General features: G+C 44.1%; 1 protein-coding gene across 1 annotated transcript; it reads left to right on the top strand.

Annotated features, from left to right (window-relative positions):
• The first annotated feature begins 3,617 nt into the window (after positions 1 to 3,617).
• On the top strand, positions 3,618 to 7,408 carry LOC119655996. Its single transcript, XM_038062235.1, has 6 exons — positions 3,618 to 3,784; positions 5,786 to 5,876; positions 5,932 to 5,988; positions 6,047 to 6,228; positions 6,287 to 6,440; positions 6,501 to 7,408. The coding sequence occupies exons 2-6, from the start codon at positions 5,789 to 5,791 to the stop codon at positions 6,629 to 6,631; spliced, it is 612 nt and encodes a 203-aa protein (XP_037918163.1). The 5' UTR covers positions 3,618 to 3,784; positions 5,786 to 5,788; the 3' UTR covers positions 6,632 to 7,408.
• Positions 7,409 to 27,457: the final 20,049 nt, after the last annotated feature.

Raw genomic sequence — 27,457 nt, 5'->3', positions numbered from 1 at the left:
AATAACCGAAATCACCCAAGAAGTCTGCAACCAAACCATCCCTATGCGTCCCCTAAACTACAACAATCTCATCACCCTCCCCACCCACATTCTCGACCTAATCAAACTCAAAACCACCCTCCGCCGCCAACTCCACCGCAACAGATACAATCCCCGCTTCAACTTCCTTAAAACCCGCATCGATTCCCTAACACATACCATCCGATCTGAAATCCAATCCCTCTACGCCGAACACCACACCGTCGAACTTTCAGGTATTTCCATAAATAATCAAACATGTAACCAACTCCGCCACATCTGTCCCCGTCTAGCCAAATCCAAAACTCCTACCACCCTTCCCCACAACACTTCTCCTAAAGTCCATGCCGATCAATTAGCGAAAGCCTTCCTCGTAGCCCATCGCACTACCCTCCATCTTTCAGACCCTTCTACCGAATCTTCAGTTTCCCAACACCTCTCCGACCTTACGTCCAACTTCCCAGTTTACACCAGCATACCAATTCCACCCCCAGGCCCCGCTCCCCATTTTTGCGACCCAATCCCATCCCTTTCCCAAGAATCCGTCGAATCCATAATCCTTTCCCGTAAAAACAAAAAATCCACAGGTCCTGACAAAATCCCTACCATTATCCTTAAGAGGTGCGCCAAAACACTAAGTCCTCTCCTTTCACAAATTTTCAATCATTGCTTTATCTTAGCACATTTCCCCACTCCTTGGAAACAAGCGCACATCGTCTCCATCCGCAAGAAACAAGAACCCGCATAAAATCCCAACAGCTACCGCCCAATCTCCCTACTCAACTCCCTTTTCCCCTTTCGAAGATTTTTGAAGTCGCCATCCATGACCTTCTACTTTCCCACATCTCCGATCACGATACCATCCCTAGGTTCCACTTTGCCAACAAGAAAGGTCATGGCACATCACATGCCCGCCTGTCCTCAAATCCGACCTCTACAAAAACCTAAATAATAACATCCCCACCACCGTCTGCCTCCTAGACATTCAGAAGGCCTTCGATTCCGTATGGCACGAAGGCCTTATTTTCAAACTTTCCTTTATCTTTAAATTTCATCCCCAGCTTTGTCGACTTATCCTTAGTTTCCTTTCCAATCGCCATTCCCAAGTTAGAGTCCTCGACTCCTTATCCGATCCCTACAGTCCCCTTGCAGGCATCCCACAAGGCTCGGTCCTCTCGGCAACCCTTTTCTCTCTCTACACTGCTGATATCCCTCTTCACCACTCCTCTACAATGCCTTACACAGTCAAAACTCTCCAATATGCCGATGACCTTGTGGCGCGGCAGGATCTGCAGCATTCGAAATTTATTTCGAATGTTGCGGATGCGGACGAGTAGATGGCGCGGAACTCTCCACTCACTCATTTTCTGAACGCACCAGGGGAGTGAAGAATTAGCGGTGGAAAAATGCCGTTGGTTGGGACAGTAAGGACCGCATGGAAATAAGTCGGTCTCTTCTGTTTCCAACCGCGGCGGCGTACACACGCATTTCAAGAAGCGAACAAGTACTGTGCTAAAGTCAAATAAATTAAATTTGTCGTGTGAATTTCAAGTTATTGCCAAATTGGTTTTAATAAAGTTTAATGTTTGGATTTATTACAAAAGTTTGATTTCCGCGACTAATTCTCTATACCCCATCCAGAAATATCCGTGCCGCCCAGTCCCGTATAAACCTCTCCATCCAATCCCTCAACTACTACCTCATCTCCTGGAAATTCCTTCTCAATCCGTCTAAATGCCATGCCATAGTCTTTTGAGGCAGGATAAAACTCACCTTCAAGAAGCGCTGCGATATTTCCGACCTCCTTATTAAAATTGGCCAAGATCTAATCCTCACCGTCACCTCCACAAAATACCTAGGCATCCATCTAAACTCCCGTCTCTCTCCCATTCCTCACGTTAATTCGATCCTCTCCAACACTTCAACTGGTCTCAAATCCCTATGACCCATCCTTAACAACAAGTCCTCTGTCCGTCCCGACGTTAAGCTCTACTGCTACAAGCTGCTAATACGTCCATTAATGACGTACGGCTTCGTAGCCTGGTGCGATCTAACCTCCCACCAAATGGGGCGCCCCCGAGCTAACGAAAGGAAGTTCCTCCGAATATCCCTAGGCCCTTCCCATCCCCGTTCCAACCAAGCCGTCTACAATCGGGTCAACTCGACCCGTTTAGACGTATGCCTCATCAAATCCCTCATAAAGTTCCTTTACCAATCCCTGAACCATGACAATAGCCTTGTCCGAGATTCCATCTTCTCACACATCAGTCCTACTGACCGCCCATTTCGAACCCATATCCCTCCCTCCGACATCCTAAACCTTCACTCCTTAGGTCGTGTTTTTCGCAACGGTAGGTTAATGTATTACCATCGGCCCTACAACGAACATCGCTCTGACACTGTCTACTCCATCTCCCAATAATTTTAACCCTCCCGTTATGCATCCTTCTCCCATCCTTTTACCGGTAATTTTTCCATACGCAATCTTGATATTATGGGGGGTTTTTCCTGGCTTTCCCCCCACTAGCTTGTAAACTTAGGTTAAGTTGATCTGTATATTACTCTTATTATTAAGCTTTAGATTAATTTCTAGATAAGACTAATGTCGTTAGAAATAAGTTCTAGTATTAAGTAATAGCCTTAAGCTTAGCAGTGTAAATAATAGGGTAAATAAATTGAATGTGTGAAAAAAAAAGTTCAACTGAGTCACTTCGACAGTGGATTCCTCCCAGTGAAGACGCTTAATTAATTCCGAGTGAGTTTTTAGTAGAAAAGTAGTAGTCGTGCTTGATTTGATAGTATAATAGTAGTGCGTAGTGAGTAGACACTTATTCCATAGATTGTAGACTTTTTGTTGCGTTTCGGCACTATGTCGAAACGCAATGCGGACGAAAGGCCCTTATCGCCCCAGTAGGTGGATCCGTCCAAACGGATTCACCCTGCTGGGGATCCTGACGACCCCTCCTCACCACCGAGCAGCCCCGCAGCTGCCTCGAAAGAATGCTGTTCCGAGTCGGACAGCGAATCCGAAATGAAGATAGCCGAGCTCGAGCGTCGGCTACAGCAGATATCCGAAACCAACAAGAGACTAATGAGCCACAACATCCGGCTCATGTCTCTTCTTGGAATTGACGGCCCCGAAGTCTTCGAATCAATTCTCAACTTGGCCAACAAAATTGCCGCCTATAGAAATTTTTGTGCCAGCAGCCATGGCAACCAATCCACCCACACACATACCGAAGCAGAGTCAATGACCTCATTGCAGCATCAATCAACACAACCGTCGTCATCAGAAGTAGTATCAACACATCAAATCCTCTCCGAGTCTCCAATACATCCACTCACCAACACAAACAAGCTTCAAGCAACCCAACAACCGCTCAACACACAGCGATCCAGCAAGAACCCACAAGGAAAAGTGGCAAGGAATTACATTGGTAACTAGTGCTAGAATTAATTCCATTGCTAGGCGCTAGTAATTACTTCCATTTTGCATTGAAATTACATTAAATGTAATGCAGTGGGTAATGAGTTCGATGTTAGAATATGCTGCATGCGCGTGCAGGAAGTGTTATGAAATTATTTTCCGTTAGAAACATTTCTGATGCAATAATTACATTTCACGCGTTATTATTTTTCAGAGCTTTGCAAGTTAACAATCAAACGTCGTCTTTAATAACATATTTGAAGTTCTGACAAGTGCAGGAAAGAAAGTTTGTTAAGTGAAAGAAAAGTGATTTGAATATAAAATTATTATCTATTGAACGTAAGAAGGTACCAATTTAATACAAAATTAGTAATTAGCTAAAATATAGTAAGATAGTAATTAACAGCAATGAATCGATCTGGTCGAAGTAAAAGAACTATGTCCCGTTTGATTAAGGAAGAAAGGGAAAGACTGCAACAAAAATTAGTAAATGATGAAGCAAGTGATTTTTCACATTTTAGTGAAAATGACATTGAAATTCTGGAAAGAGTAAGGGTTGTAGAAGAGATCTCGCAAATTAAAGATAATCTAGAAGAAACAGGAACAAAATCGTTGAAAGATAATTTAAGGAGCTGGTACATAAAGTATTCACCATCAAGGCAGGCTTTTGATGAGCTGTTAAAAATTCTCAGGATAGAAAATTTAGATGTACCTAAATCTACTAAAACCATAATAGGAAATTCAACCGAAATTGTGGTAAAAGATGTACCTCCTGGGGAGTACTGGCATTATGGAATATGTTAACAGCTTCAAAAAGTAAAAGAATTGCTTAAAGACCGGGAAAAAGTCGTTTTGGACATCGGAATCGATGGATTGCCCTTGTATAAAAGTTCGAATAAAGGTGTATGGCCTATTCTTGGGAAAGTGGTAAATGAAAATGCCATTAAAGTATTCCTCATCGGGACATATCTTGGACCAAGTAAACCAAATAGTCTGAAACACTATCTTCTTGACTTTGTTACCGAAGTAAATAATTTGACGCAAAACGGTGTAGAAATAAATGGGAGAATCTTAAGATTTGAAATTAGAGCATTTATTTGCGACGCTCCCGCCAAAGCATTTATTTGTGGTACAGTAGGTCACACAGCTTTAAACGGATGCATAAGATGTACACAAAAGGGGAAATCTATTGAAGGAGTAACAACCTTTCAGACAGAAGTTGGCGAGATAGTCACTGATAACCACTTTTCCGAGAGAATCTTTCCAGAAATTCACAAGAAATGCTTTCGAAACATAAAAACACCACTGGAAAAGATTGGGGTTCGTATGATATCGCAGTTCCCATTAGATGTCATGCATCTCTTAGACTTGGGAATAATCAGAAAAATATTGATCCAATTATTTGAGAACAAGACTGCTTACAAGATCTGCAAAGAAAAGAAAAAAAAGATATCGGATCACTTGGTCTCATTGCGGCCCTTTATTCCAAAGGAATTTTCCAGAAAACCGAGAAGTATCCTTTCTGAGCTTCAAAGATTCAAAGCAACAGAGTTCAGACAGTTCGGTTTACACACTGGAATTGTGGTTTTAAAGGACAATGTGCATGTCGATTTATATTATCATTTTTTATTACTTTACTGTTTTTACCGACTTTTACTATGTCCAAAGAATTATCGGCTAAATATCGCAAATATTCAGGAGATGATTAATTATTTCGTACAAAACTTTCCTGTGGTATACGGACAAAACAGTGTTACATACAATGTTCATAGTTTGCTCCATTTACCAGATAGCGTTAGAGAACATGGAATCGTTTCGGATTATTCGGAATACAATTTTGAAAATTATCTGCAGATTTTAAAGAAGTACATCAAAAAACCATCCGGAATATTGCAGCAAATAAACAATAAACAGAGACATGAAATTCCTATTCTACATCCAACAACCCCGAATTTTAAAAGTAAAAATGGAAAAATTATAAGCTATAGTTGCAGCTTATATTATTTAAGCTTACATGAACCCAACTGCTATTGCGCTATAAATCCTTATATACCCATAAAACTAACGGGTTTCATAAAAGAAAATGGAATGATGATGCTTACTGGAAAACGCTTCAAAAACCTGAGTGATTTTTTTACGGAACCAGTATCATCGAAAAATATCTTGGGTGTATGTCTTGCAGATAAAGAATTAAGTAATGATGAAGAGAAATTTGAAATAAAAGATATAAATTGCAAGCTAATTATCCTACCATGGCATAAAGAAAATTAGTTAATCATGCCGTTGTTACACAGTTGCGATCAATAACTACACCACTATCTACGTTATTAATTGTTTCAGAAGATGAGTACAGCAAAGGAAAATTGTCCACCATCTCCAGGTAAAGTCAGAAGATGCAATGCAGCTTTTGGAGAAGAACTTTTTTCGCAATGTAGGTGGGAATATCTGTTATGGAATTTTACAAATTGATGGTTTTATGTTTTCAGATAACCAAAATACCTGCGAATGCATTCATTTAAAAATGCAGTTAAAAAAATTAGAAGGTAAGATTTCCCTATATTTGCAGGTCTTTATTGGATAACAAGACCTATCTTGTTTCAGAAAAAATCGTAAAACAAAATCAGGCAATTATGGACGTCTTGGCATCACATTCAGTATTGCTAAATAAAATCTATAAAAATGAAACGATGCCCACCGAAGTGTCAACTGTTTTCCCGATAAAAACGGTGGAAGAATTAGAGAAACTGAATAACGGTATATCTGAGGAGGATATTCCTTTTTATGTAAGAGTATTTTCTAGTTTCTATAGAAATCCTTATAATTATAATCTTATATTACTAGGTTGCAACTGTTAAAATGAAGATAAAAGCTGGCGGTTTAATTAAAAATTTCAGCAAACTGATTTCCGAAGACATTTGTCTGAAGTACAATTATAATGGAACACACGGCAAATTGCCATTTTGCCAGTATTTAAAAATTAACGGCACTTTTGAAGGTATATGATGCGAAAAATACAATACTGGATTATTCTATAAAAAGTGTTATTTCCTTTCAGGGGCAATTGGTGATGAAAATTATACTTCACTGATCAAACAAGCATTTAAAAGGGCAAAAAATAAAATAACTATCTTCTGGCGGACTTTCGCTGCGCCAGAGTTTTTTCAGCTTGCATTTTCGTGGAGTTAAATAGAATTTTCATTTCTTTACCTTTGATGAAGTTTCAAGAGATTTTTTTCTCATTAAGGATGGTTGAAGATAATAAAAGTTAAAAAACCGATCTAAAATACTCGAATCACAGAAGTCTAGTGCAATTGTATCCAACTGTAATGAATTGAAGAATTAATTTCCGAACTAGTTACATTATTTGATAAGAAATCGATGATAAACCAGATTCGTAGTAACCGATTACGGAATGGCTTCTTGGTAATCGAGGCTGGATCAATTGGGTACCGCCTATGACACGCAATGCTAAATGTAATGCGCAAAACGCATTTAAGTAAGCCAAATTAGAACTGCTTTTTGGTTCCAGAGAATCGATTCCGCAATTGATTATGAACTACTTCCATTTCCTAGTGGGAACCCAGCACCAGCACCAACACCATCACCATCAACTCATCTCAGCAACAATCAACAGTGACCCACAACAATATTATTACTCCTGCTCCTAAGGTAAGTCAGGAAAAATTCCCCCCCATAATAATCCGCGCCGATCCGACTATTACCAAATCAGTTACATCCAAAATAATTAGTGCTTCCCCCAACGTCTCCCTCAAGAAAACTAGCATTCACTCCACTCATGTGCTCGTCTCGAACCAAATGGAGTTCGAAACCACGAAAGCACTACTGAAAGAAGGGAATCATCCCTATAATAATAATAATAATCGTTGGCGCAACAATCCATGTTGGATCAGGGCCTTGAAGTGTGTTAGAGCACTTCATTCAAGACCGTAACGGTACACTAGGAGGCAATGTGGTCAGCATTGCGCTCGCCCGAGATTATTACCCTGATTTGAGTCGACTGGTATCCGACGTCAAATCACGATACAAATTCCACTGTCACCAGTGAGATTTGAACCGCGACCTTCCGTACGACAGCCTTGTGCTCTAACCACTCAGCTATCCGGACACATCATCCCTATGCGTCCCCTAAACTACAACAATCTCATCACCCTCCCCACCCACATCCTCGACCTAATCAAACTCAAAACCACCCTCCGTCGCCAACTCCACCGCAATAGATACAATCCCCGCTTCAACTTCCTTAAAACCCGCATTGATTCCCTAACACATACTATCCGATCCGAAATCAGATCCCTCTACGCCGAACACCACACCGTCAAACTTTCAGGTATCTCCATTAATAACCAAACATGTAATCAACTCCGCCACACTTGTCCACACCTCGCCAAATCTAAAGCTCCTACCACCCTTCCACACAACACTTTGTAGTGACCGCGGCTGCGCGACGGGACCGGAATTTCATTCGGCTCTTTCTTAATTAATTTGCTTAAACAATGCATTTAATAGTGTGCAATTGCCTTAAAGTTCGCCGCAGATTGCACATTATTCAATGTATTCAAGCGAATTGATCTTGACAGGAGGGGAATGATTTGCCGCATCTGCAGGCGCATGCGCATTTTGCCGCAACATTGCCGAGTGAGAAAGGCTATGTAGCGGGAATAAAAGCGGTGCACGAACAAAGGCAGCGAGAATGTTGCTGAGGAGAAGGTTTTTGGCGGGAAAAAAGAGGAGTTTGGTTTTGGATCTGGAGGACGGTGGTTGGAGCGTCTTGGCGGAGAATTCTGAGGAGAAAGATCAAGAGAAGGTGACACATCGGGCTGTGTCAAGAAGTTTTGGTAGTGACGGAGAATTTTTGAATGTTTCGGAGGTGGTTTTTCGGAAAGTGACAAGTTTGTGAGAAGAAAAACAAAAGGAACAATAAGTGAATTGTGTAAAGTCTTGGAGTCTTGGTTCATTTTCCAACGTTGTGATAGATTCCGGAAAGATTTCAATTAATAGAGGAAGACAAATATTGAACGGCTGGGAAACGTGCGAGTTCGAACATGTTATTATTAATGATTAATAGTACTTAATTGTTTTTTTTTTGATATAAATTTTTTTTTTAGAACCTGTTACACCAGCCGCCAGCCGAGCTCGGAGGGACGAACTGGGTGAGTCCTGGTTATCATTTTTCTATCATTTATTTTTCTTTTTTTTTGTTGTTTTTTTTTATTATTATTAGTTGAATTTTACCATATTTTTTTTTTTCTTTGAATTGAATTTTGAATTTTTCTTTCTTTAAATTTTACCATATTTTTTTTTCATTTTATTTTTTTTTTTTTTTTGTTATGATATTGAACTCTTATAAATAATGTGTGAATAATATGAAGTAGTTTGAGGACTTCCTTCCCTTAGTTCCTCCTTACTCCCGCAGAATTCCTATTAAAAGGGACATCCTCTAATCGAATAACTGGCCGGAGGATGTCGAGGAAGGGTGGGAACCTCACCGGCCGCGCCTCGTACAAGATCTGAGGCGGAAGGGACGGCAATCGGGAAGGTGATCCGTCGTGGATCTTCTCCTACTTGATCGCGACACTCGGGTCCGGAGACAAACGGCTCCACGCGCGCGGTGGAGCCGTTTTTTTTTTTATTTTCCAATTTAGCTCGCGTTCTGGTTTTATTCGATAGGCCGTCGCGAATTCCTACGTAAAATCGATTTTAAAATCCGGTGCGGACCCACGCACCGGTAAAGACACGTTGTTTTAAGTAATGAAGCGCGAGGGATCAAAGCGCTCAAAGGACCCCCCCCCACATTCCCGAGCCTGGCTAGCACAGAGGCGTGCAAGAACGTGTCGACCGAGAGCTTTGATAGAGCTACAATCTTTGTGGGCGGACCTTCACGGTCAAATTTTGCCAATTTGTTTAGCTTTTTGGGATAGCTCTGCCCTCTAGGTCGTTATCGGCCACTCAAGGGATCGACTTGATCTCCTATCTCTAAACTATCATTACAACTTCTCCTAAAGACCACGCCGACCAATTGGCAAAAGCCTTCCTCACAGCTCATCGCACTACCCTCCATCTTTCAGACCCTTCTACCGAATCATCAGTTTCCCAACACCTCTCCGACCTTACGTCCAACTTTCCAGTTTACACCAGACTACCAATTCCACCCCCAGGTCACGCTCCTCACTTTTGCGACCCAATCCCATCCCTTTCCCAAGAATCCATCGAATCCATAATCCTTTCCCGTAAAAATAAAAAATCCACTGGTCCTGACAAAATCCCTACCATTATCCTTAAGAAGTGCGCCAAAACCCTAAGTCCTCTCCTTTCACAACTCTTCAATCACTGCTTCATCTTAGCACATTTCCCCACTCCTTGGAAACAAGCGCACATCGTCCCCATCCGGAAAAAAACAAGAACCCTCATCCAATCCCAATAGCTACCGCCCAATTTCCTTATTCAACTCGCTTTCCAAGGTTTTTGAAGTCGCCATCCACGACCTTCTACTTTCCCACATCTCTGACCACGATACCATCCCTAGCTTCCAGTTTGCCAACAAGAAAGGCCATGGCACATCACACGCTCTCCTCGTCCTCAAATCCGACCTCTACAAAAATTTAAACAATAACATCCCCACCACCGCCTGCCTCCTAGACATTCAGAAGGCCTTCGATTCCGTATGGCACGAAGGCCTTATTTTAAAACTATCCTTTATTTTTAAATTTCATCCTCACCTTTGTCGACTTATCCTTAGCTTCCTCTCCAACCGCCATTCCCAAGTTAGAGTTCTTGACTCCTTATCCGATTCCTACATTCCCCCCGCAGGCATCCCACAAGGCTCGGTCGTCTCGGCAACCCTCTTCTCACTCTACACTGCTGATATCCCTCTTCACTATTCCACCACAACTCCCTACACAGTTAAAGCTCTTCAATATGCCGATAACCTAATTCTCTATACCCCATCTAGAAATATCCGTGCCGCCCAATCCCGTATAAACCACTCCATCCAATCCCTCAACTCCTACCTCATCTCCTGGAAACTCCTACTCAATCCGTCCAAATGTCATGCCATCGTCTTTCGAGACAGGATAAAACTTACATTCAAAATGCACTGCGATATCTCCGATCTCCTTATTAAAATTGGCCAAGATCCAATCCTCACCGTCACTTCCACAAAGTACCTCGGCATCCATCTAAACTCCCGTCTCTCTCCCATTCCTCACGTTAATTCGATCCTCTCCAACACTTCAACTGGTCTCAAATCCCTATGGCCCTTCTTTAACAACAAGTCCTCTGTCCGTCCTCACGTTAAGCTCTACTGCTACAAGCTGCTAATACGTCCATTAATGACGTACGGCTTCCTAGCATGGTGCGATCTAACCTCCCACCAAATGGAGCGCCTACGAGCTAACGAAAGGAAGTTCCTCCGAACATCCCTAGGCCCTTCCCATCCCCGTTCCAACCAAGCCGTCTACAACCGAGTCAACTCCCTAATAAAGTTCCTTTACCAAGCCCTGAACCATGACAATAGCCTAGTCCGAGAGTCCATCTATTCACACATCAGTCCTACAGACCGCCCATTTAGAACCCATGTCCTCCCCTCCGACATCCTAAACCTTCACTCCTTAGGTCGCGTTTTTCGCAACGGTAAGCTAATCTATTACCATCGGCCCTACAATGAACATCGCTCTGACACTGTCTACTCCATCTCCCAATAGTTCTAACCCTCCCCTTACGCATCCTTCTCCCATCCCTTTACCGGTTCCGTTTTTTCTTATACATTCTCTATTTTATGGGGGGTTTTTCCTGACCTTCCGCCCACTAGCTTGTAAGCTTAGGTTAAGTTGAACTGTAAATTACTCTTATTATTAAGCCTTAGGTTAATTTCTAGGTAAGACTAATGTCGTTAGAAATAAGTTCTAGTGTAAAGAAATAGCCTTAAGCTCATCACTGTAAATAGTAAATTGAATAAATTGAATGTGTTAAAAAAAAAGTTCGACTCTTCAGTATCAGTGCAACTCGTGACATCGAACCGAGCGGTCGTTTTCTTGCGTAAGTCCCCAGTTGGCACAAAAGTAGTGCAAGTAGTCTTTGAAGTAGTAGTAGTTTTGCTTGATTTAGTAGTGTTAGTGTAGTGTCGTATAATTAGACTAGACCTACCTAGACTTTGTGTTGCGTTTCGACACTGTTTAAGCGATTTCACCGGATTTTCTCCAGCAGCCGCATCTTTGGAGCTAGCCCCATGAAACCCAGTCTGCCTGCGCATTTAACCTCTTCCGTCGTTACATCACATGCTATGCAAATGGCCTGTTTGGACATCACGAGATTCTTTTCCGCCATTGCATCAGCATGTTACTTACCAAATGGTATATTTGGCCTCGACATGACTTTCTTCCGTGTCAGCAATTCGCAGCGCAACAGCAGGTGTCGATTTGCCGCCAACAACCAAATTTATAATAATAAACAAGTGTTATTGTGTTGTGTACAAGAACACTTTCAAAGCAATGTGTAAACACGGAAGGGTCAAACATAGGTGACTTAAAGAATAGCATTACTTTTAATTTTGAGTAGTCAAAAAGCCTCTGAACAGAGCTAAAGTGTTCTAACCGAGAACACTTTATTTCGCGCGGTAATTACTTTAACTCGCTTATGAAATTAATTATTAAAAATTGTTAAAAAGAAAAAAATAGAATATTGTGCTTAGAAATAAAAGGTTTGTTGAAGTGGAGTCGCGAGTGTTTTCTTTAACTTAATCCAAGCCAATCAAGTAAGTATTATTCCTAACCTTTTAGCGTTTTCTGTTTCAGTAGTGTTTGATTACCCCATCGTTCCGAAGTTAAGTTTCGGCAACCCGGAACGAGAGCAACCACGGTCCTCTAATTAAACATCCAGGAGCTAGTGCGCGAGCTTGGCCAACGCCCAAGCAGGGTAGTTCACTGGAAGAGGCCGTTTAGGAGAGCGCTGAAACAGACACTATGTCGAAACGCAATGTGGACGTTAGGTCCGTATCCCCCCAGGAGGTGGATCCGAGCAAAAAGATCCACCCTGCTGGGGATTCTGACGACCCCTCTTCAGCACCGAGGAGCCCCGAAGCTGCCACCCTAGACTGCTCTTCCGAAATGGAGAGCGATTCGGATTCCAGACTGGCCGACCTCGAGTGCCGGCTACAACGTATTACGGAAGCCAACAAGAGACTGATGAGCCATAACATTCGGCTCATGTCTCTCCTTGGCATTGACGGCCCAGAAGTTCTCGACAACGAGGAATCCCTGGTCAACTTAGCCAACAAAATGGCTGCCTACAAAAGTGTAAATAATAGGGTAAATAAATTGAATGTGTCAAAAAAAAAGTTCGACTCTTCAGCCAGTTCGACAGTGGATACCTTCCAGTGAAGATGGTAATTAATAGCGAGTGAGTTTTTAGTAGAAAATTTGTAGAGGCAGTTAGTAGTAGTAGTTAGTGCTTGATTTGATAGTAGTAGTGTGTAGTGAGTAGACACTTATTCCATAGACTGTAGACTATTTGTTGCGTTTCGGCACTATGTCGAAACGCAATGCGGACGAAAGGTCCTTATCGCCCCAGGAGGTGGATCCATCCAAACGGATTCACCCGGCTGAGGAACCCGACGACCCCTCACCGCCGAGCAGCCCCGCAGCTGCATTAATAGAATGCTCTTCTGAATCGGAGAGCGATTCCGAATTAAAAATGGCCGACCTCGAGCGCCGGCTACTCCAGATTGCAGAAACCAACAAGAGACTAATGAGCCACAACATCCGGCTCATGTCTCTTCTTGGAATTGACGGGCCCGAGGTCCTCGATAACGAGGAAGCATTAAACAACCTGACGAGAAAATGGCCGACTATAGAAGTCAATGACCTCCCTACAGCAGCAATCAACACAACCGTCGTCATCAGAATTCCAAATCCTCTCCGAGTCTCCAATACAACCACTCACCAACCCAGCAAATAAGCTTCAATGAACCCAACAACCGCTCACACACACACCGATCCAGCAACGACCAACCACCAATACTTCAACCATTCAGCAAACAACTCTCCATCCAGCAACTACCCCCCCCCCCCCCCCAAACTTCATCTCTACGCACACAGCAACAACCTGTCACCAACACCAACATCATCAACCCATCTCAGCAACAATCTCATTTAAATACAGTGATCCGCCATAATAATGTTACACCTGCTCGTAAGGTAAGTGAGGAAACAATTACTTTTGATTTTTTAGTATTTGACAAGTCTCCGGAAAGAGCTAAAGTGTTTTAATCGAGAACACTTTACACGCGCGGTTCTTCTCTACTTCGCCATTAAATTATAGTGAAAATTATATAAGTAATTTAGGAATAGAGCAGTCAAAGTATAATATTGTTTTTTGAAAATAAAGCAAGTTTTCAAAGTGGAAACGCGGGTGTTTGTAATAAGCTCAAGACTCGGAAGATCACAGTTAGCTTTTCCTTTTCAGGACTAGGAATACCATATCGTTCCGGAGCTAAGTTTCGGCAGCCCGGAACGAGAGTAGCCACGGCCATCAAAGTAAAATCCAGGATCTAGTGCACGAGCTTGGCCAATGCCCAAGCAGAATAGCCCCTGGACGAGGCCGTCTAGGATTGCGCCGAAACAAATACAATTACAGTAAAATTACACGGAAGGTCGGGTAGGCCAAACAATCGCAACAGCCACCCATTGCAATTAAGTTAAGTTATTTAAGCTAGAACTTAAGTAATAATGTGTTAGAGTAAGCTACTATTAGAAATAAAAAACTTAAAACTTAACCACCAATGCCATTAACCTCTCACCAATGCAACCAACTATCAACAGACAACTCATGAACCATTCACCAATACTATCACTCATCTATCAGCAACGCAACAACTGCTCACTAACACCATCGTTCTTAATATTTAACCTACAACCGACATTACGCACGCGTTCCGATCAGTCAGTGTCGAGCGTCCGAGACGATCGGACGTGTTGGCAAGAGTTCATACCGCGAGGTTATAGCAGTGAGTTTGCGTGTGTGTGTGACATTATAACCACAAAGAACAAAGTGAAGAACCAAGAACAGTGAAGAAACGAGTGAAGCAGTGGAAAATAAGTTAGGTGGACATAAAGACATGAGCGAGACTGACGCGGCCGGGTTCACGAAGGTGACCCGGAAGAAGCGTAGAAAGGCTACGGACAGCCCGGCGGGCGGCAAGTCCGAATATAATGACGACGGAGACGAAACGGCTTCCGAAGTGACTTTGTCGAGCGACTGCGAGACTGAGTCGCATTCTGACTCCGACGGGACGGTGAAAAGCTCCGTGTCCGTTGGAACAATTCAAGATTCTGTTGCTCTGCGCAAGCAGAACAAACAGCTTTTCCGGGAACTTCGCGAAGCCCGCGCGAACAATAGGCACCTGCTGTCAGTCATCAAGTCGCTAGAAGCGACCATCGCCCGGACCTTCGGGAAGTCAACCGCTCCGCCAACTCCAATCACGCCTGCAGCAACAACCGAGGTGATGGACACCACTGTCCACACCGAGGAAACAACACCGGCACCACTTGCCCTACCAGCCGGGTCCAACCCGGAGGCCTTCCCGACTCTTGGAGAGGCGAAGAAGCGGCAGCCAGCCAGCGCAACGAGGCAGCCAACACCGAGACAACAGCAGCCGAGACCATCTGCTGCAGTGCCGTCAAAAAAGGAGGTAAGTCGAAAGATTCCTCCATTAGTTGTTGTTGAGCCTCTAACCGCGTTCAAAACCATTAAAGAGTCCATTGCCCGTGCCCTACCCATCAAATACTCACCCAAACGCCGGAAGACTACTCGGTAGCAAAAAAAATCCTGGTGGAGAACAAGAACAAGTTCTTCACCTACACCCTTCCCTCCGAAAAAATCACAAGCCTCATCCTTAGATGCCTGGACGCTTCTTTCTCGCCTGCCGAGATTCTAGATGAACTGAAGGCGCAAGGAGCCTCCAGTGCCATGAGTGTCAAACCTTTCGTCACAACTTGGGCGAAAACCATGAATGTACAGCTAGATCTGTGGCTGGTCACATTCGACTCCTCTTTCTCGGAGCAACAGATCTCCAGCATCAGGGCGATTCAACATATCCTGGTGCGCTTCGAGCAAATTAACAACAAGCAGGTCTTGCAATGCAAGAACTGCCAAAGAGTGGATCATGCAGCAACAAACTGCCACCTCACGTACCGCTGCGTGAAATGTGACGCCGTTCATGGTCCGGGCGAGTGCTCAAAAACACCTGAGCAGGCACCAAAATGTGTGAACTGCGGGGGCAATGACCACCCCGCAAACTACTGAAACTGCCCGATGTTCGTCCGAGTTGTGGCGAGGAGGAATGCTCAAAAACGAGCACCACCCACCCGTCCTATTCCTACTCCTAGGAAAATTGAGAACCCTGCTTTCACGCGGCCATCTGTGTCCTTCGCAGACACCGTGCGGAGCAGAAACCCGTCCACTCCAGCAAACCATCTCCCAAAGCCCTCGAACATTTTCAACCCCGATTTCCTCGAGTTCGCCAGGAAATCGCAGGAATTCCTGCAAATGTTCAACGCGATGGTCGGCATTTTAACGTCCAATAATGGATGTTAAGATCATCGAGTTGAACATTAACTCGATCATCGGCCGTGCCCGCAGGCACGAGCTTGAGATATTTCTTGGCGAGCATAAGCCCAACATAGTTCTCCTGTGTGAAACCAGGCTGAACTATAGACATAGACCCATTTTCCCAAATTTCAACCTGTACAGAACTGATCGTCCACAGTCCAATCCACTAGGCCGAGACACCTGTGGTGGAACGGCCATCCTTATTTCCGATAAATTCCTTTCCAAACAACTGTTCCCACCGCCCAATAGCTTCAAATCTATTGAGGTCACCCTTATTTCCTTCGAAACCCAATCATCCCTGGTCTTCGTAGCTGCTGTCTACTGTCCCGACCAATCCTTTGATACCCATGACATCCGTTCGATCCTATCCTACTGTGCCGCTCAACCGAGAGCAAACAAATCCTGGTACGTAATTATAGGGGGAGACCTCAACGCCAGGCACCCGTCATGGTTCGATGTACGGTCGAACCAGAACGGGGAAACTCTCCACCGTTTCCTAACCACCTCTAATCCCAATATTAACCTCTACCACTTCAGCCCTGCCCTCCCTTCATTTAATAAAGGGTACTACCATTCCTACCTTGACCACTTCCTAATCAGCAGCAACCTCACCATCAAACCCAACCCCAATACCTATCCCTTCCTAGAAACAGCCCCCGGTATCAGTGACCATGATGCCGTGGTCTTAGAAGTTTCACTCCCCGACAGAGCCACCAGGCCCTCACCCACTTTAGTCCCTGACTTCCAGAAGGCGAACTGGAAGCTCATCAACCGAACCCTTAAATCCAGACTTGAACCACTCCTCCTCCCTACCAACGCAACAGTTTCCAACGACACCATAGATTGGACAGTTCGTCAGTACACTGAAGCAATTCAGCAAGTATGTGACGAACTGATACCTTCTCGGTCCCTCAACTACCGTAACCTCATTTCTCTCCCAGACGATATCCTCGCGGATATAAAATATAAGCGTACCCTGAGGCGGAGGCTATTTAGAAATAGATACTCTCCGCAATCCTCTCCTCTCCGTGACGAAATTCTTTCCCTTGACAGGTCAATCCGCGACAGAATTTTAACTCTATATACCAACCACCTCCACAAACGCCTCTCCAACATCGAGCTGAACCCTGATACCTTCAGGGAGCTCAAAAAAACTTGTCCTCGTCTGGGCAAGCCCTCCCAGCAAACCACCATCCTCCCACAGAATATTCCAACTCCCGAAAAGGTGAACATCCTAGCCAACCACTTCCTTCAAGCGCACCATTGCACCCTCCACATTCGCGATCAACACTTTGAAAGTGTTGTGAGCGAATACATAGACAAACTACAATCCACACCAACTTTCTACCAACCCAGTCCCAACCTAAACCTATTCACCCAACCCCTTACCCATCCCGATGAACATGATGTTTCTCCCATCCACTTTGTCAGCCCAAGTTCAGTGGAAGCTGCAATTGCAGCCTCCAAGAACAAAAAATCAGTGGGTCTTGACAAAATCCCGTCCATAGTTCTAAAAAAGTGCGCCCCCAACATTTCCACCACACTCTCCTCGATCATAAACCACTGTATCCTTAACGCTCACTTCCCTACTGAATGGAAAAATGCTCGCATAGTTCCCGTCCCAAAAAAGAACCTTAATCCACTCAATCCCGATAGCTACAGGCCTATCTCTATCCTTTCTTCCACCACCAAAATCTTCGAGCGGATTATCAAATCCCTCATAGACGAGCATTGCACCTCCAACAATACTCTACCAGAGTTCCAATTCGCCAACCGAACTAAACACTCGGTTGAGCACGCGCTACTTGTCCTCAAGACTGATATCCTCCTGGGTATCAATCGAAGGACACCCACCATAGCCTGTCTCCTTGATCTAAGGAAAGCTTTCGACTCCGTATGGCAATACGGACTCACGTACAAGCTTTCCGAAATCCTCAATTTCCATCCGCACCTCTGCAAGCTAATACTTAGCTTTCTAGATGGGCGGAAATCCTTAGTGAGCATCCAGCAGCACCTTTCCGCGTCCTATACCTGCCCAGCCGGCATTCCCCAGGGTTCAGTCCTGTCTGCAACCCTTTTCTCGCTGTTCACCGCAGACATCCCCAAACCACCTCCACACTCGTGTCCCATCCAAATCCTACAATACGCGGATGACCTCATCATTTACACAGCCACCAAAGACATCTCCCGTGGTGAAGCACGTCTGAATGCTTATTTGGACGAACTTTACCACTATTTCACCCGTTGGAAACTTTCCCTGAATCCCGACAAGTGTGAGACCATCGTCTTCCATGGAGACTTGAAAATGACTCCGAAGATGTGGAGTGATGCCAGATCACTAGCACTTTCAATCCACGACCAGCCCATTCCCACTGTTAAAGAAGTCACCTACCTTGGGGTGACAATGACCTCCCGCCTCTCCCACGTACCTCACATCACGAAGGCACTAGGCCGTGCAACTGGTGCCCTCCGGTCCCTGTATCCTATCCTTAAATACAACGTCCCGACTCCAAGAAAGGTTAAGCTGTTTTGCTATAAACAGCTTATCCGCCCACTCCTCATCTTCGGCTTCATTTTCTGGTCCGACTGCTCCCCATCCCAAATGGAGCGACTCCGCCTAAGAGAGCGCAGGATCTTTCGCTCCAAATACATTTCCAACCAGATCCTCTATGAATCCTGCCAAACCCCACGCATCGACGCCTTCCTTGCCCGTCTTGCCCTCAACTTCCTGACCAAGTGCCAAGCCCACCCCAATCCCCTTGTTACCAATGCCATGCAGATCGAGATCGTTGAAGATAACCTTCTCCGAACTCATCTGTTCCCTCAGATCCTTCTATCTCTCCAGTCCCAGAACCGTCTGTTCGATTCCCTAGGTAGAGTAGTCTTCTACACAGGCAATTTCTCCGACTCCCAATTTTTTAAACCTTCCCATCATTAGCGCCCCTCCTAGCTTTTAATTCCCATCCCTCTCCCGCACGCATCCCATCCTACCCCAGTCCTTCTCCCTCCTAGTCCCATCCCGTTTTTACATATGCTCAACGAGTGGAGGTTTTTTCCGATTTTCCTCCAAATATCTTGTTATATTTTTCAATGTATTCTTTAGTAATAAGTTAGTTTAAACCATAGTTTATACCTTAGATTAAGCGTAGCTGTTAAGGTAGTACTTAAGTTAGGTTAATTTAGTATTGTAATTTTATAGGGTAAATAAAAATTGTTGTTTTGCGAAAAATTGTTGTTTTTTACGCACGCGTTCCGATATATTTTTTTTTTGTCAGTCGGTGTCAAGCGTCCGAGACGATCGGATGTGTGCTAACCAAAGTGCGAAGGGAAAAATCCAAAGTGCTGAGTAAAAAACGAAAAACAAAACACAATCGCGACCGTAATGTCTCCGAACAAACATTCAGTGACGAGGCGTTATGTCAAAACGCCCGGTTGACGACGGAATCTACCGTCGCCCTCAACAAGTCAGCTCATCAACCCAACACAGCGACTACATCAAGTCATGGGAACCAAGGAGAACGGTCCATGGCAGAAACGGAAAACCCAACACCGAAGCTACAACAAAATCAGCCCCAGCAATAGCATCTGCACCCTCACCTCATCTAACTACAACAACAACGAATGTCACCGAACATCCAGTCCGACAGCTACAACAACCAGCCACACACACCCCGATAATAACCACCGCAACCACACAGCAAGCCGCTCAACCAGCCAAATCCACTCCACCAATGGTAAGTCAGGAAAAATTCCCGCCGTTAATTATCCGCGCAGACCCCACGTTTAAGCGATTTGGCCGGATTTTCACCAGCAGCCGCATCTTTGGAGGCAGCCCCATGAAACCCAGTCTGCTTGCGCATTTAACCTCTTCCGTCGTTACATCACATGCTATGCAAATGGCCTGTTTGGACATCGCGAGATTCTTTTCCGCCATTGCATCAGCACGTTACCTACCAAATGGTGTATTTGGCCTCGACATGACTTTCTTCCGTGTCATCACTTCGCAGCGCAACAGCAGGTGTCGATTTGCCGCCAACAACAAAATACATAATAATAAACAAGTGTTGTGTTGTGCACAAGAACACTTTCAAACCAATATGTAAACACGGAAGGGTCAAACATAGGTGAATTAAAGAATAGCATTACTTTTAATTTTCAGTAGTCAAGAAGCCTCTGAACAGAGCTAAAGTGTTCTAACCGAGAACACTTTATTTCGCGCGGTAAAACTTTAATTCACTTATTAGAATTAATTAGAGAAATTGTCAAAAAAAGTAGAATATTTTTTTTTGGTAATAAAAGGTTTTTAGAAGTGGAAACGCGAGTGTTTTAAATAAATCCAAGTGAGCATCAACGTAAGTATAATTCTTAACTCTTTAGCCTTTTCTGTTCCAGAAGCTTTGATTACCCCATCGTTCCGAAGTTAAGTTTCGGCAGCCCGGAACGAGAGCAACCACGGTCATCTAATTTAAAATCCAGGAGCTAGTGCGGGAGCTTGGCCAACGCCCAAGCAGGGTAGCCCATGGGAAGAGGCCGTCTAGGATATCGCCGAAACACCCCACAACCACTAAAAATATCACAAACAAGATTCTGTCCACAATCCTCAACAATATATCGCTAAAAAAAAACATCAGTACACTCAACCCACGTCCTCGCCACCTCCCAGGCAGATTACGAATCTGCAAAAAACATACTCAAAGAAGGAAACCACTCCTTCTTGACATATACTCCGTCACAACTCCAACCTATCAACCTACTGACCGGGGACTAGATTTTACGTACTCTCCCGAGGAAATCCTCAAGGAGTTACACAGTCTCGGCATCTCCGAAGCCACCGCCCACACCGAGAAAGCACCACCGGCGCCACTCGCCCTACCATCCGGGTCACACCCTGAAGCATTCCCGACTCTCGGCGACCTTAAACAACACCAACTACAACAATCGAGGCCAGCCGCTGCAACCCCAGCTAAGGAGGTAAGTCCAAAAATTCTTCCACTCGTGGTGGTCGAAAACTCGGCTACCTTCAAGAATATTAAGTATCATAAAACATATCCCGTGCTCTCCCCACCAACTACCTGATCAAGAAATCAGGTAGTTCCCACCAAATGTTAACAAAAACGCCGGAAGATTATTCTACCGCCAAGAAAGTCCTCGTGGAGAACAATAACAAGTTCTTCACATACACCCTTCCCTCGGAAAAGACGACCAGCCTCATCCTACGAGGCCTCGATTCGACGTTCTCCCCTCAGGAGATCGTCGATGAATTGAAAGCTCAGGGAGTCTCAAGTACCCTGAACGCAAAATCCTTTGCCACGACCTGGGCAAAGACCAATAATATCAACCTCGACTTGTGGTTGGTCACTTTTCATGCGACCTTTAGCGAGGAGCAGCTGCGCGAAGTGAAAGCCATCCAGCACATGATTGTTCGCTTCGAACAAATCCACAACAAACAAGCGCTACAGTGCAAAAACTGCCAGCGCATCGGACACGCAGCAACCAACTGCCACCTCACCTACATGTGCGTGAAGTGTGACCAGCTACACGGCCCTGGCGAATGCGCCAAAACAGTCGAGGAGGCACCGGGAGCAATGACCACCTTGCCTTGACAGTCCATGGTGATTTTATCAAATCGCCAACTGTAAAGTGAAAAAGTGAAAAAAAAGTGGAAAGTGAAAGTGAATTTCCAGAGTGGAGAAAAACATCCGAAAGGAAGTATCGTTCCCTTAGCGATATAGTGCATCTCAAAATTATTGAGACACTGTATACTGTAGTGCAAATTGAGTATAATTGTTCTAATTTTCAGTGAATTAAGCACCAACAGAGGACGGGCTTGGGGACAATAATGTCCGCCAAGAGAAGTAAGCTGAAGTAAGCTCCCTGACGAGATGTCATCGGAGGAGGAGGGAACCGCGGGCCCCATATCGGGAATGGAAGCAGATTCGAGCCTGCTCATCAGGATTGCGGAGCTCGAACAAGAGAAGGCCGACATGGCCCAGCAGTTGGAGTGCCAGTTGGCGCTCATCAAGGAGCTGCAGCAGGAGATGGCTGAAATGAAAGCAGCCAACATGGCCACGAAGAAACCGGCCCATCAAGAGCAACAGCAGCAACTACTGAACCAGCAGTGGCAGCAGCAGCAACAGCAACGGAAGCAACAGGGACAAGAGCAACAGCAGCAGCCAGAAGAAGATGACGGCATGTGCCTGGAAGTCATCCTTCAGGAAGAGGAAGGAAACCCCTTCAATTTTGTTCAACGAAGGAAGAAGTCAAATAGACCTAAGGTTAGTGCCACTAGTGTAAGTGCCCCACCAACCACCCCACAATCCTCTCCCCAAGCAGCCACCTCCAAGAAACACAATAGCCATTGGGCCTTCAGCCCGGCTAAAGTACTGTTTGGATCCGAGAATGACTTCTGTTGGAGCGACAAATGTTATAGACATCGATATCCAGTCAGTTCCGTGGTGCGAAGGTAGCGATCGGCAGCACTCCTTCGCTGAGGTGTTCCAAGAATTTAAGTTGCGCGATAAACCATTTTTTAAAGATGTGTTTACTCTGTATAATTTTTTAACGTATCTACGACATAAAGGAAGACAAAATTTAATTGAAAATAAGCAAATTGCGGCATTACTGTATCAGACGCGGGTTGAACTGGAAGACGCTTCACTGGAGGAGATCAACGATTTAGCAAGTATAATGGATAGTGTTTCGGGGCAACGTCTCTGAGAAATCTTCGTGGAATGCTTTATTAAAAGCATTAAACGACACGATTGCGTACAAGAACACTTTCGCAAACACAGAAGGGTCAACAGATAGGTGAATTAAAGAATGACATTACTTTTGATTTTTCAGTATTCGACAAGTCTCCGGAAAGAGCTAAAGTGTTTTAATCCAGAACACTTTACACGCGCGGTTCTTCTCTAATTCGCCATTAAATTATAGTGAAAATTATATAAGTAATTTAGGAATAGAGCAGTCAAAGTATAATATTGTTTTTTGAAAATAAAGCAAGTTTTCAAAGTGGAAACGCGGGTGTTTGTAATAAGCTCAAGACTCGGAAGATCACAGTTAGCTTTTCCTTTTCAGGACTAGGAATACCATATCGTTCCGGAGCTAAGTTTCGGCAGCCCGGAACGAGAGCAGCCACGGCCATCAAAGTAAAATACAATTAAAGTAAAATTACGCAGAAAGTCGGGTAGGCCAAACAATCACAACAGCCACCCATTGCAATTAAGTTTAGTTATTTAAGCTAGAACTTAAGTAATAATGTGTTAGCGTAAGCTACTATTAGAAATAAAAAACTTAACCACCAATACCATCAACCTCTCACCAATCCATCCAACTATCAACAATTAATGCAATTAAAGTAATAAATTAGCCTCGCTTTCGCCCAAACAAATGAGCAGCGGCAGATTGCCGCAATCCAACTACTGATGAACTTATGGAGTTAAATATAGTCACATTTAACTCCGCGTCCCTGGTCTTACACGCCCAACGTGCCACTGCCCAAGCGTTGGTCGATACTCTGAAAGCAGACTTATTCTGCGTTTCGGAGACCCACCTAAACCACACACATAATGTCAATTTCACCGGATATACCACTATTCGGCATAACAGCAACACGGGCGCTGCCCTTCTAGTCAAAAAAGACTACCATTTTGAAGAAGTGTTCCGCTGCAGCGGCAATAGTTAAAACTACCGATAATAAACGGATTTTGGTAGTTTCCGTTTATTTCAAATACAATTCCCCAAGTGAGCAACTGGGCCATGACTTAAAAGTCTTGGGCGATCTCCAGTTAAAATCAAAATATCTTATCTTCGGTGGCGACTTTAACTCACGGCACAAATCCTGGGGCGATAAGGCAGAAAATTTAAATGGGAAAACCCTGTATAACTGGATCCACGACCCTTTCACGTCAGCCAACCTTGAGGTGGTCTCGCCGGATTCGCCGACAAGACCCGCTAGTCAATCCATCATTGACTTTTTCCTGCTGTCTGACGAAACCAAGCAAAGTTTTCAGATAACTTCCTGCAAAACCTTGCCAGGCATGTCCGACCATTTTGCAGTTGAACTCAAAATGGCCTCAACTTCACAACTGCAGAAGCGAGTTAAGATAACCATCAGGTCATTCGCCCATACTGATTGGGACAAATTCAAGTCAGATTTAACACCAAGGCTGAACTTGAAGAAACTCGCTACAGATCGCAATCTGTCGGACAAAGAAATCGACGAAGCAATCATTTTGGCCACGGACGCCATCAATACTGCTACACGCAGAAATACCAGGCTTATCAAAGTCGATGAGTTTGTATACAACAAACTCCCGCATGATATCATGCTACATATGAAGGTCAGACAGATTTGGCGCAGGAACCTCAAGCGCAACTTCCATAAAAATGGAAATAAAGTTAATACTGAATACAAAGCATTGCTCTCCCGGATTAATTGCCTGAGTACAATTATCCGGGAAATGGTGGCGCAATTCCGCAATAAAGAATTAACCCGTAATCTCGCAGATATTAAACCCGGGCCAGATATGTTTCAACATATAAATAGGCTAGCGGGGAAAAATAAGTCCCGTAATTTCGTTCTTACCAGAAACAAGGAACCAATCTGCGGAGACGCCAGAAAGGCGCAAGTCCTTGCGGAATCATTTGAGTCTCAGCTCAATACCCCTCCGCCTCAAAGTAACCCGGCAATAGTGTCGATGGTTGAAACAACTATCGCCGACTTTGTCTCTAGGCATTCAAATAGATTAGTAACATTCTCCCAAACGAACTCCTCGGTAAAACCAACGGATTCGCAACAATTTCTGAGTTTATCACAACTCACCGCCTTGACCTCAAACCTAAACGGTAAAAAATCAGCCGGACCTGACGAAATTCCTAATTACGTAATTAGGCAACTTCCCCGAGTCTCCATCAAATTTTTGCTGGCAGTATTTAATAACTGCATAAATAATGGCTATTTTCCCACCACCTGGCTACTGAGCCTAACAACTTTAGACCCGTTTCATTATTATCCAATTTAGGCAAACTCTTTGAGAGAGCATGGACAATCGGGCTAGTCCAATATTGCAACCTCAAAGAGATTATACCGAACCATCAGTTCGGGTTCCGCAGCAAGCACGGAACTCAACATGCACTTAGCTACCTTCACGACACCGTCGTAGCAAGACTTAACGTCAATAATAAACCGACCGTAGCATGTGCATTAGACTTAGAAAAGGCCTTTGACTCCGTATGGGTAAACGGACTAATCTACAAACTGATAGATCTTGAGTTCCCAATTCCGATCATTAGAATTGCACTAAGCTTCTTCGAAGATAGGTATTTCTACGTCAGTGTGGGGAATGAATTCTCCGATCTCTTGTCGGTAACATCGGAAGTACCGCAAGGATCCATTTCTGGACCCACCTTTTATAATATCATATCTTCACGGCTGACGTCCCAACTCCTGAGACCGGCACCGATCTCATTCAATATGCCGATGATATACTCATCTTCGCTTCAAGCCTCCACCCCAACAGGGCAGCCAAAGCGGTCGAGAGATATTTGAAAGATCTTGGCAAATATTACCTGGCATGGGGTATTAAGATTAATGAGGCCAAAACGCAATTCTGCACCTTCCGGAGGAAAGCTAGATACCTAGGTTCTAGAGGAATCCATAGAAAAGCTATACGCTTGAAAATGAAGATCGGAAACACTATAGTGAGCAATTCCCAGACCATCAAGTACTTAGGAGTTAAACTTCACGAACTCCTTAAGTTCAAGCCACATCTTGAGCTCGCGATCGGTAAGGCACGCGGTGCATTCAGTAGGATCTACTTTCTTCTTCGAAAGAAGATAGGACTCAGCACCAAGGCCAAACTGACTCTCTACAAGACCCTGATCAGACCCATTATCTGCTATGGAGCGCCCACGTGGATCACTTGCTCCACCCGAACCATGTCCAAATGTGAGGCATTCGGACGCCGGATATTAAGATACTGCACTGGTCTTTCCTATAATTGGAAAACTAAGAAGGTTGGAAAAAACGCCGAGGTATATCGGCGCGCCAAGGTACAACCTCTTCGAGAATTCGTTCTCAACTTGGTGGAACGGTTCTTCGAAAGAACGGAGAATCATCCAAATCCACTAATCCGGCAACTCTACCATTTGCCAACTTCCTAAGGCCCTGCTAAATAGTGAGCGAAGCTCTTAAACCCGCCATCCTTTCCCTATATGATTCTCCCTGCCTGGTAGGGGTACATCGAGGCTAAGCACAAGACATGTAATGTGCTATTGTAAATAGTAGGTTAAGTATTTATTGTTAGATTAAGTTTAGACTTAGTTAGTTTTAAGTATTTTAAGTAAGTAAGCGATGCCTTCTGGCGCTTTTAGTGCAAGCGCAGTCTTGAAATAACTCAGATTAGTTGAAAATAAATGTGAAGATCCATGTATTAAATCAATACAATTAACGTAAGAATTACACAGAAGGTCGGGTAGGCCAAACAATTGTAATAGCCACCCATTGAAATAAAGTTAAGTTAGTTAAGCTTAATATCTAAGCTAGATAGTAATTAATAATGTATTAGAAGTAAGACACTATGGTAAATAAAAAACTTAAACTTAAAACTTACGCACGCCAGTTCGCTCCGAGACATCGAAGCGAACAGACGTCGACACTTATTGAAAATTAATTCAGAAAAGTTAATAGTGAGTGGTGACAGTGTAGTAGTGTGTGAAGCAGTCAAGACGGACAGTGAAGCATACACCTGCAGGGAGAAGTATCGTTCTGTTTCGTTATACAGTGGAGCTCAATATTATTGAGACGCTGCATAGCCAAGTGATAAAATTTTACTATTGACGTTTTTTATCTTTTCAGTGAAGTACAGGAGAAAGCCACGCAGGACGGGCTTGGAGACGGAATGTTTGCCAAGAGGAGTAAGGTGATACTCCCAGGAGAAATGTCATTCGAGGAAGAGGGGAGCACGGGCCCCGAGTTCAACGAGGTTACTTTGGGTCTGCAAAAGGAAATTGCAGACCTTAAATGCGAAAGAGCGGCCATGGCACAGCAATTGGAGTGCCAGCAGCTGCTCATCAAGCAACTGCAGCATAAGCTAGCGTCGCTGGAGGAGACGGTCCGCTCTGGGCCGCCAGCAGTACAGCAGCAAATGAGACATCAGCAGCAACAACAACAACATCAAGAACAGCATCAACAGCAACAACAAGAGCAGCAAGAAGCCCCTTCAATGGACATCGCGGGATCGCCTGCAGCCTTCCCTGAAAAAAATTCCTTATTTTCTATGCGCTTACATTTTCTAACCAATCAAATTCCTTTAATTTCTTACTTACAATTTTCTTGACAAAAAATTGTTCTGTACATAACAATATTTCTCTACTATGATTGTGACG

This window comes from Hermetia illucens, chromosome 4 (genome assembly GCF_905115235.1).
Source record: "Hermetia illucens chromosome 4, iHerIll2.2.curated.20191125, whole genome shotgun sequence".
Classification (NCBI taxonomy): Eukaryota; Metazoa; Arthropoda; class Insecta; order Diptera; family Stratiomyidae; genus Hermetia; species Hermetia illucens.
Note: the sequence above shows the minus strand (reverse complement) of the source record. Positions and strands in the feature narration are given on the sequence as shown.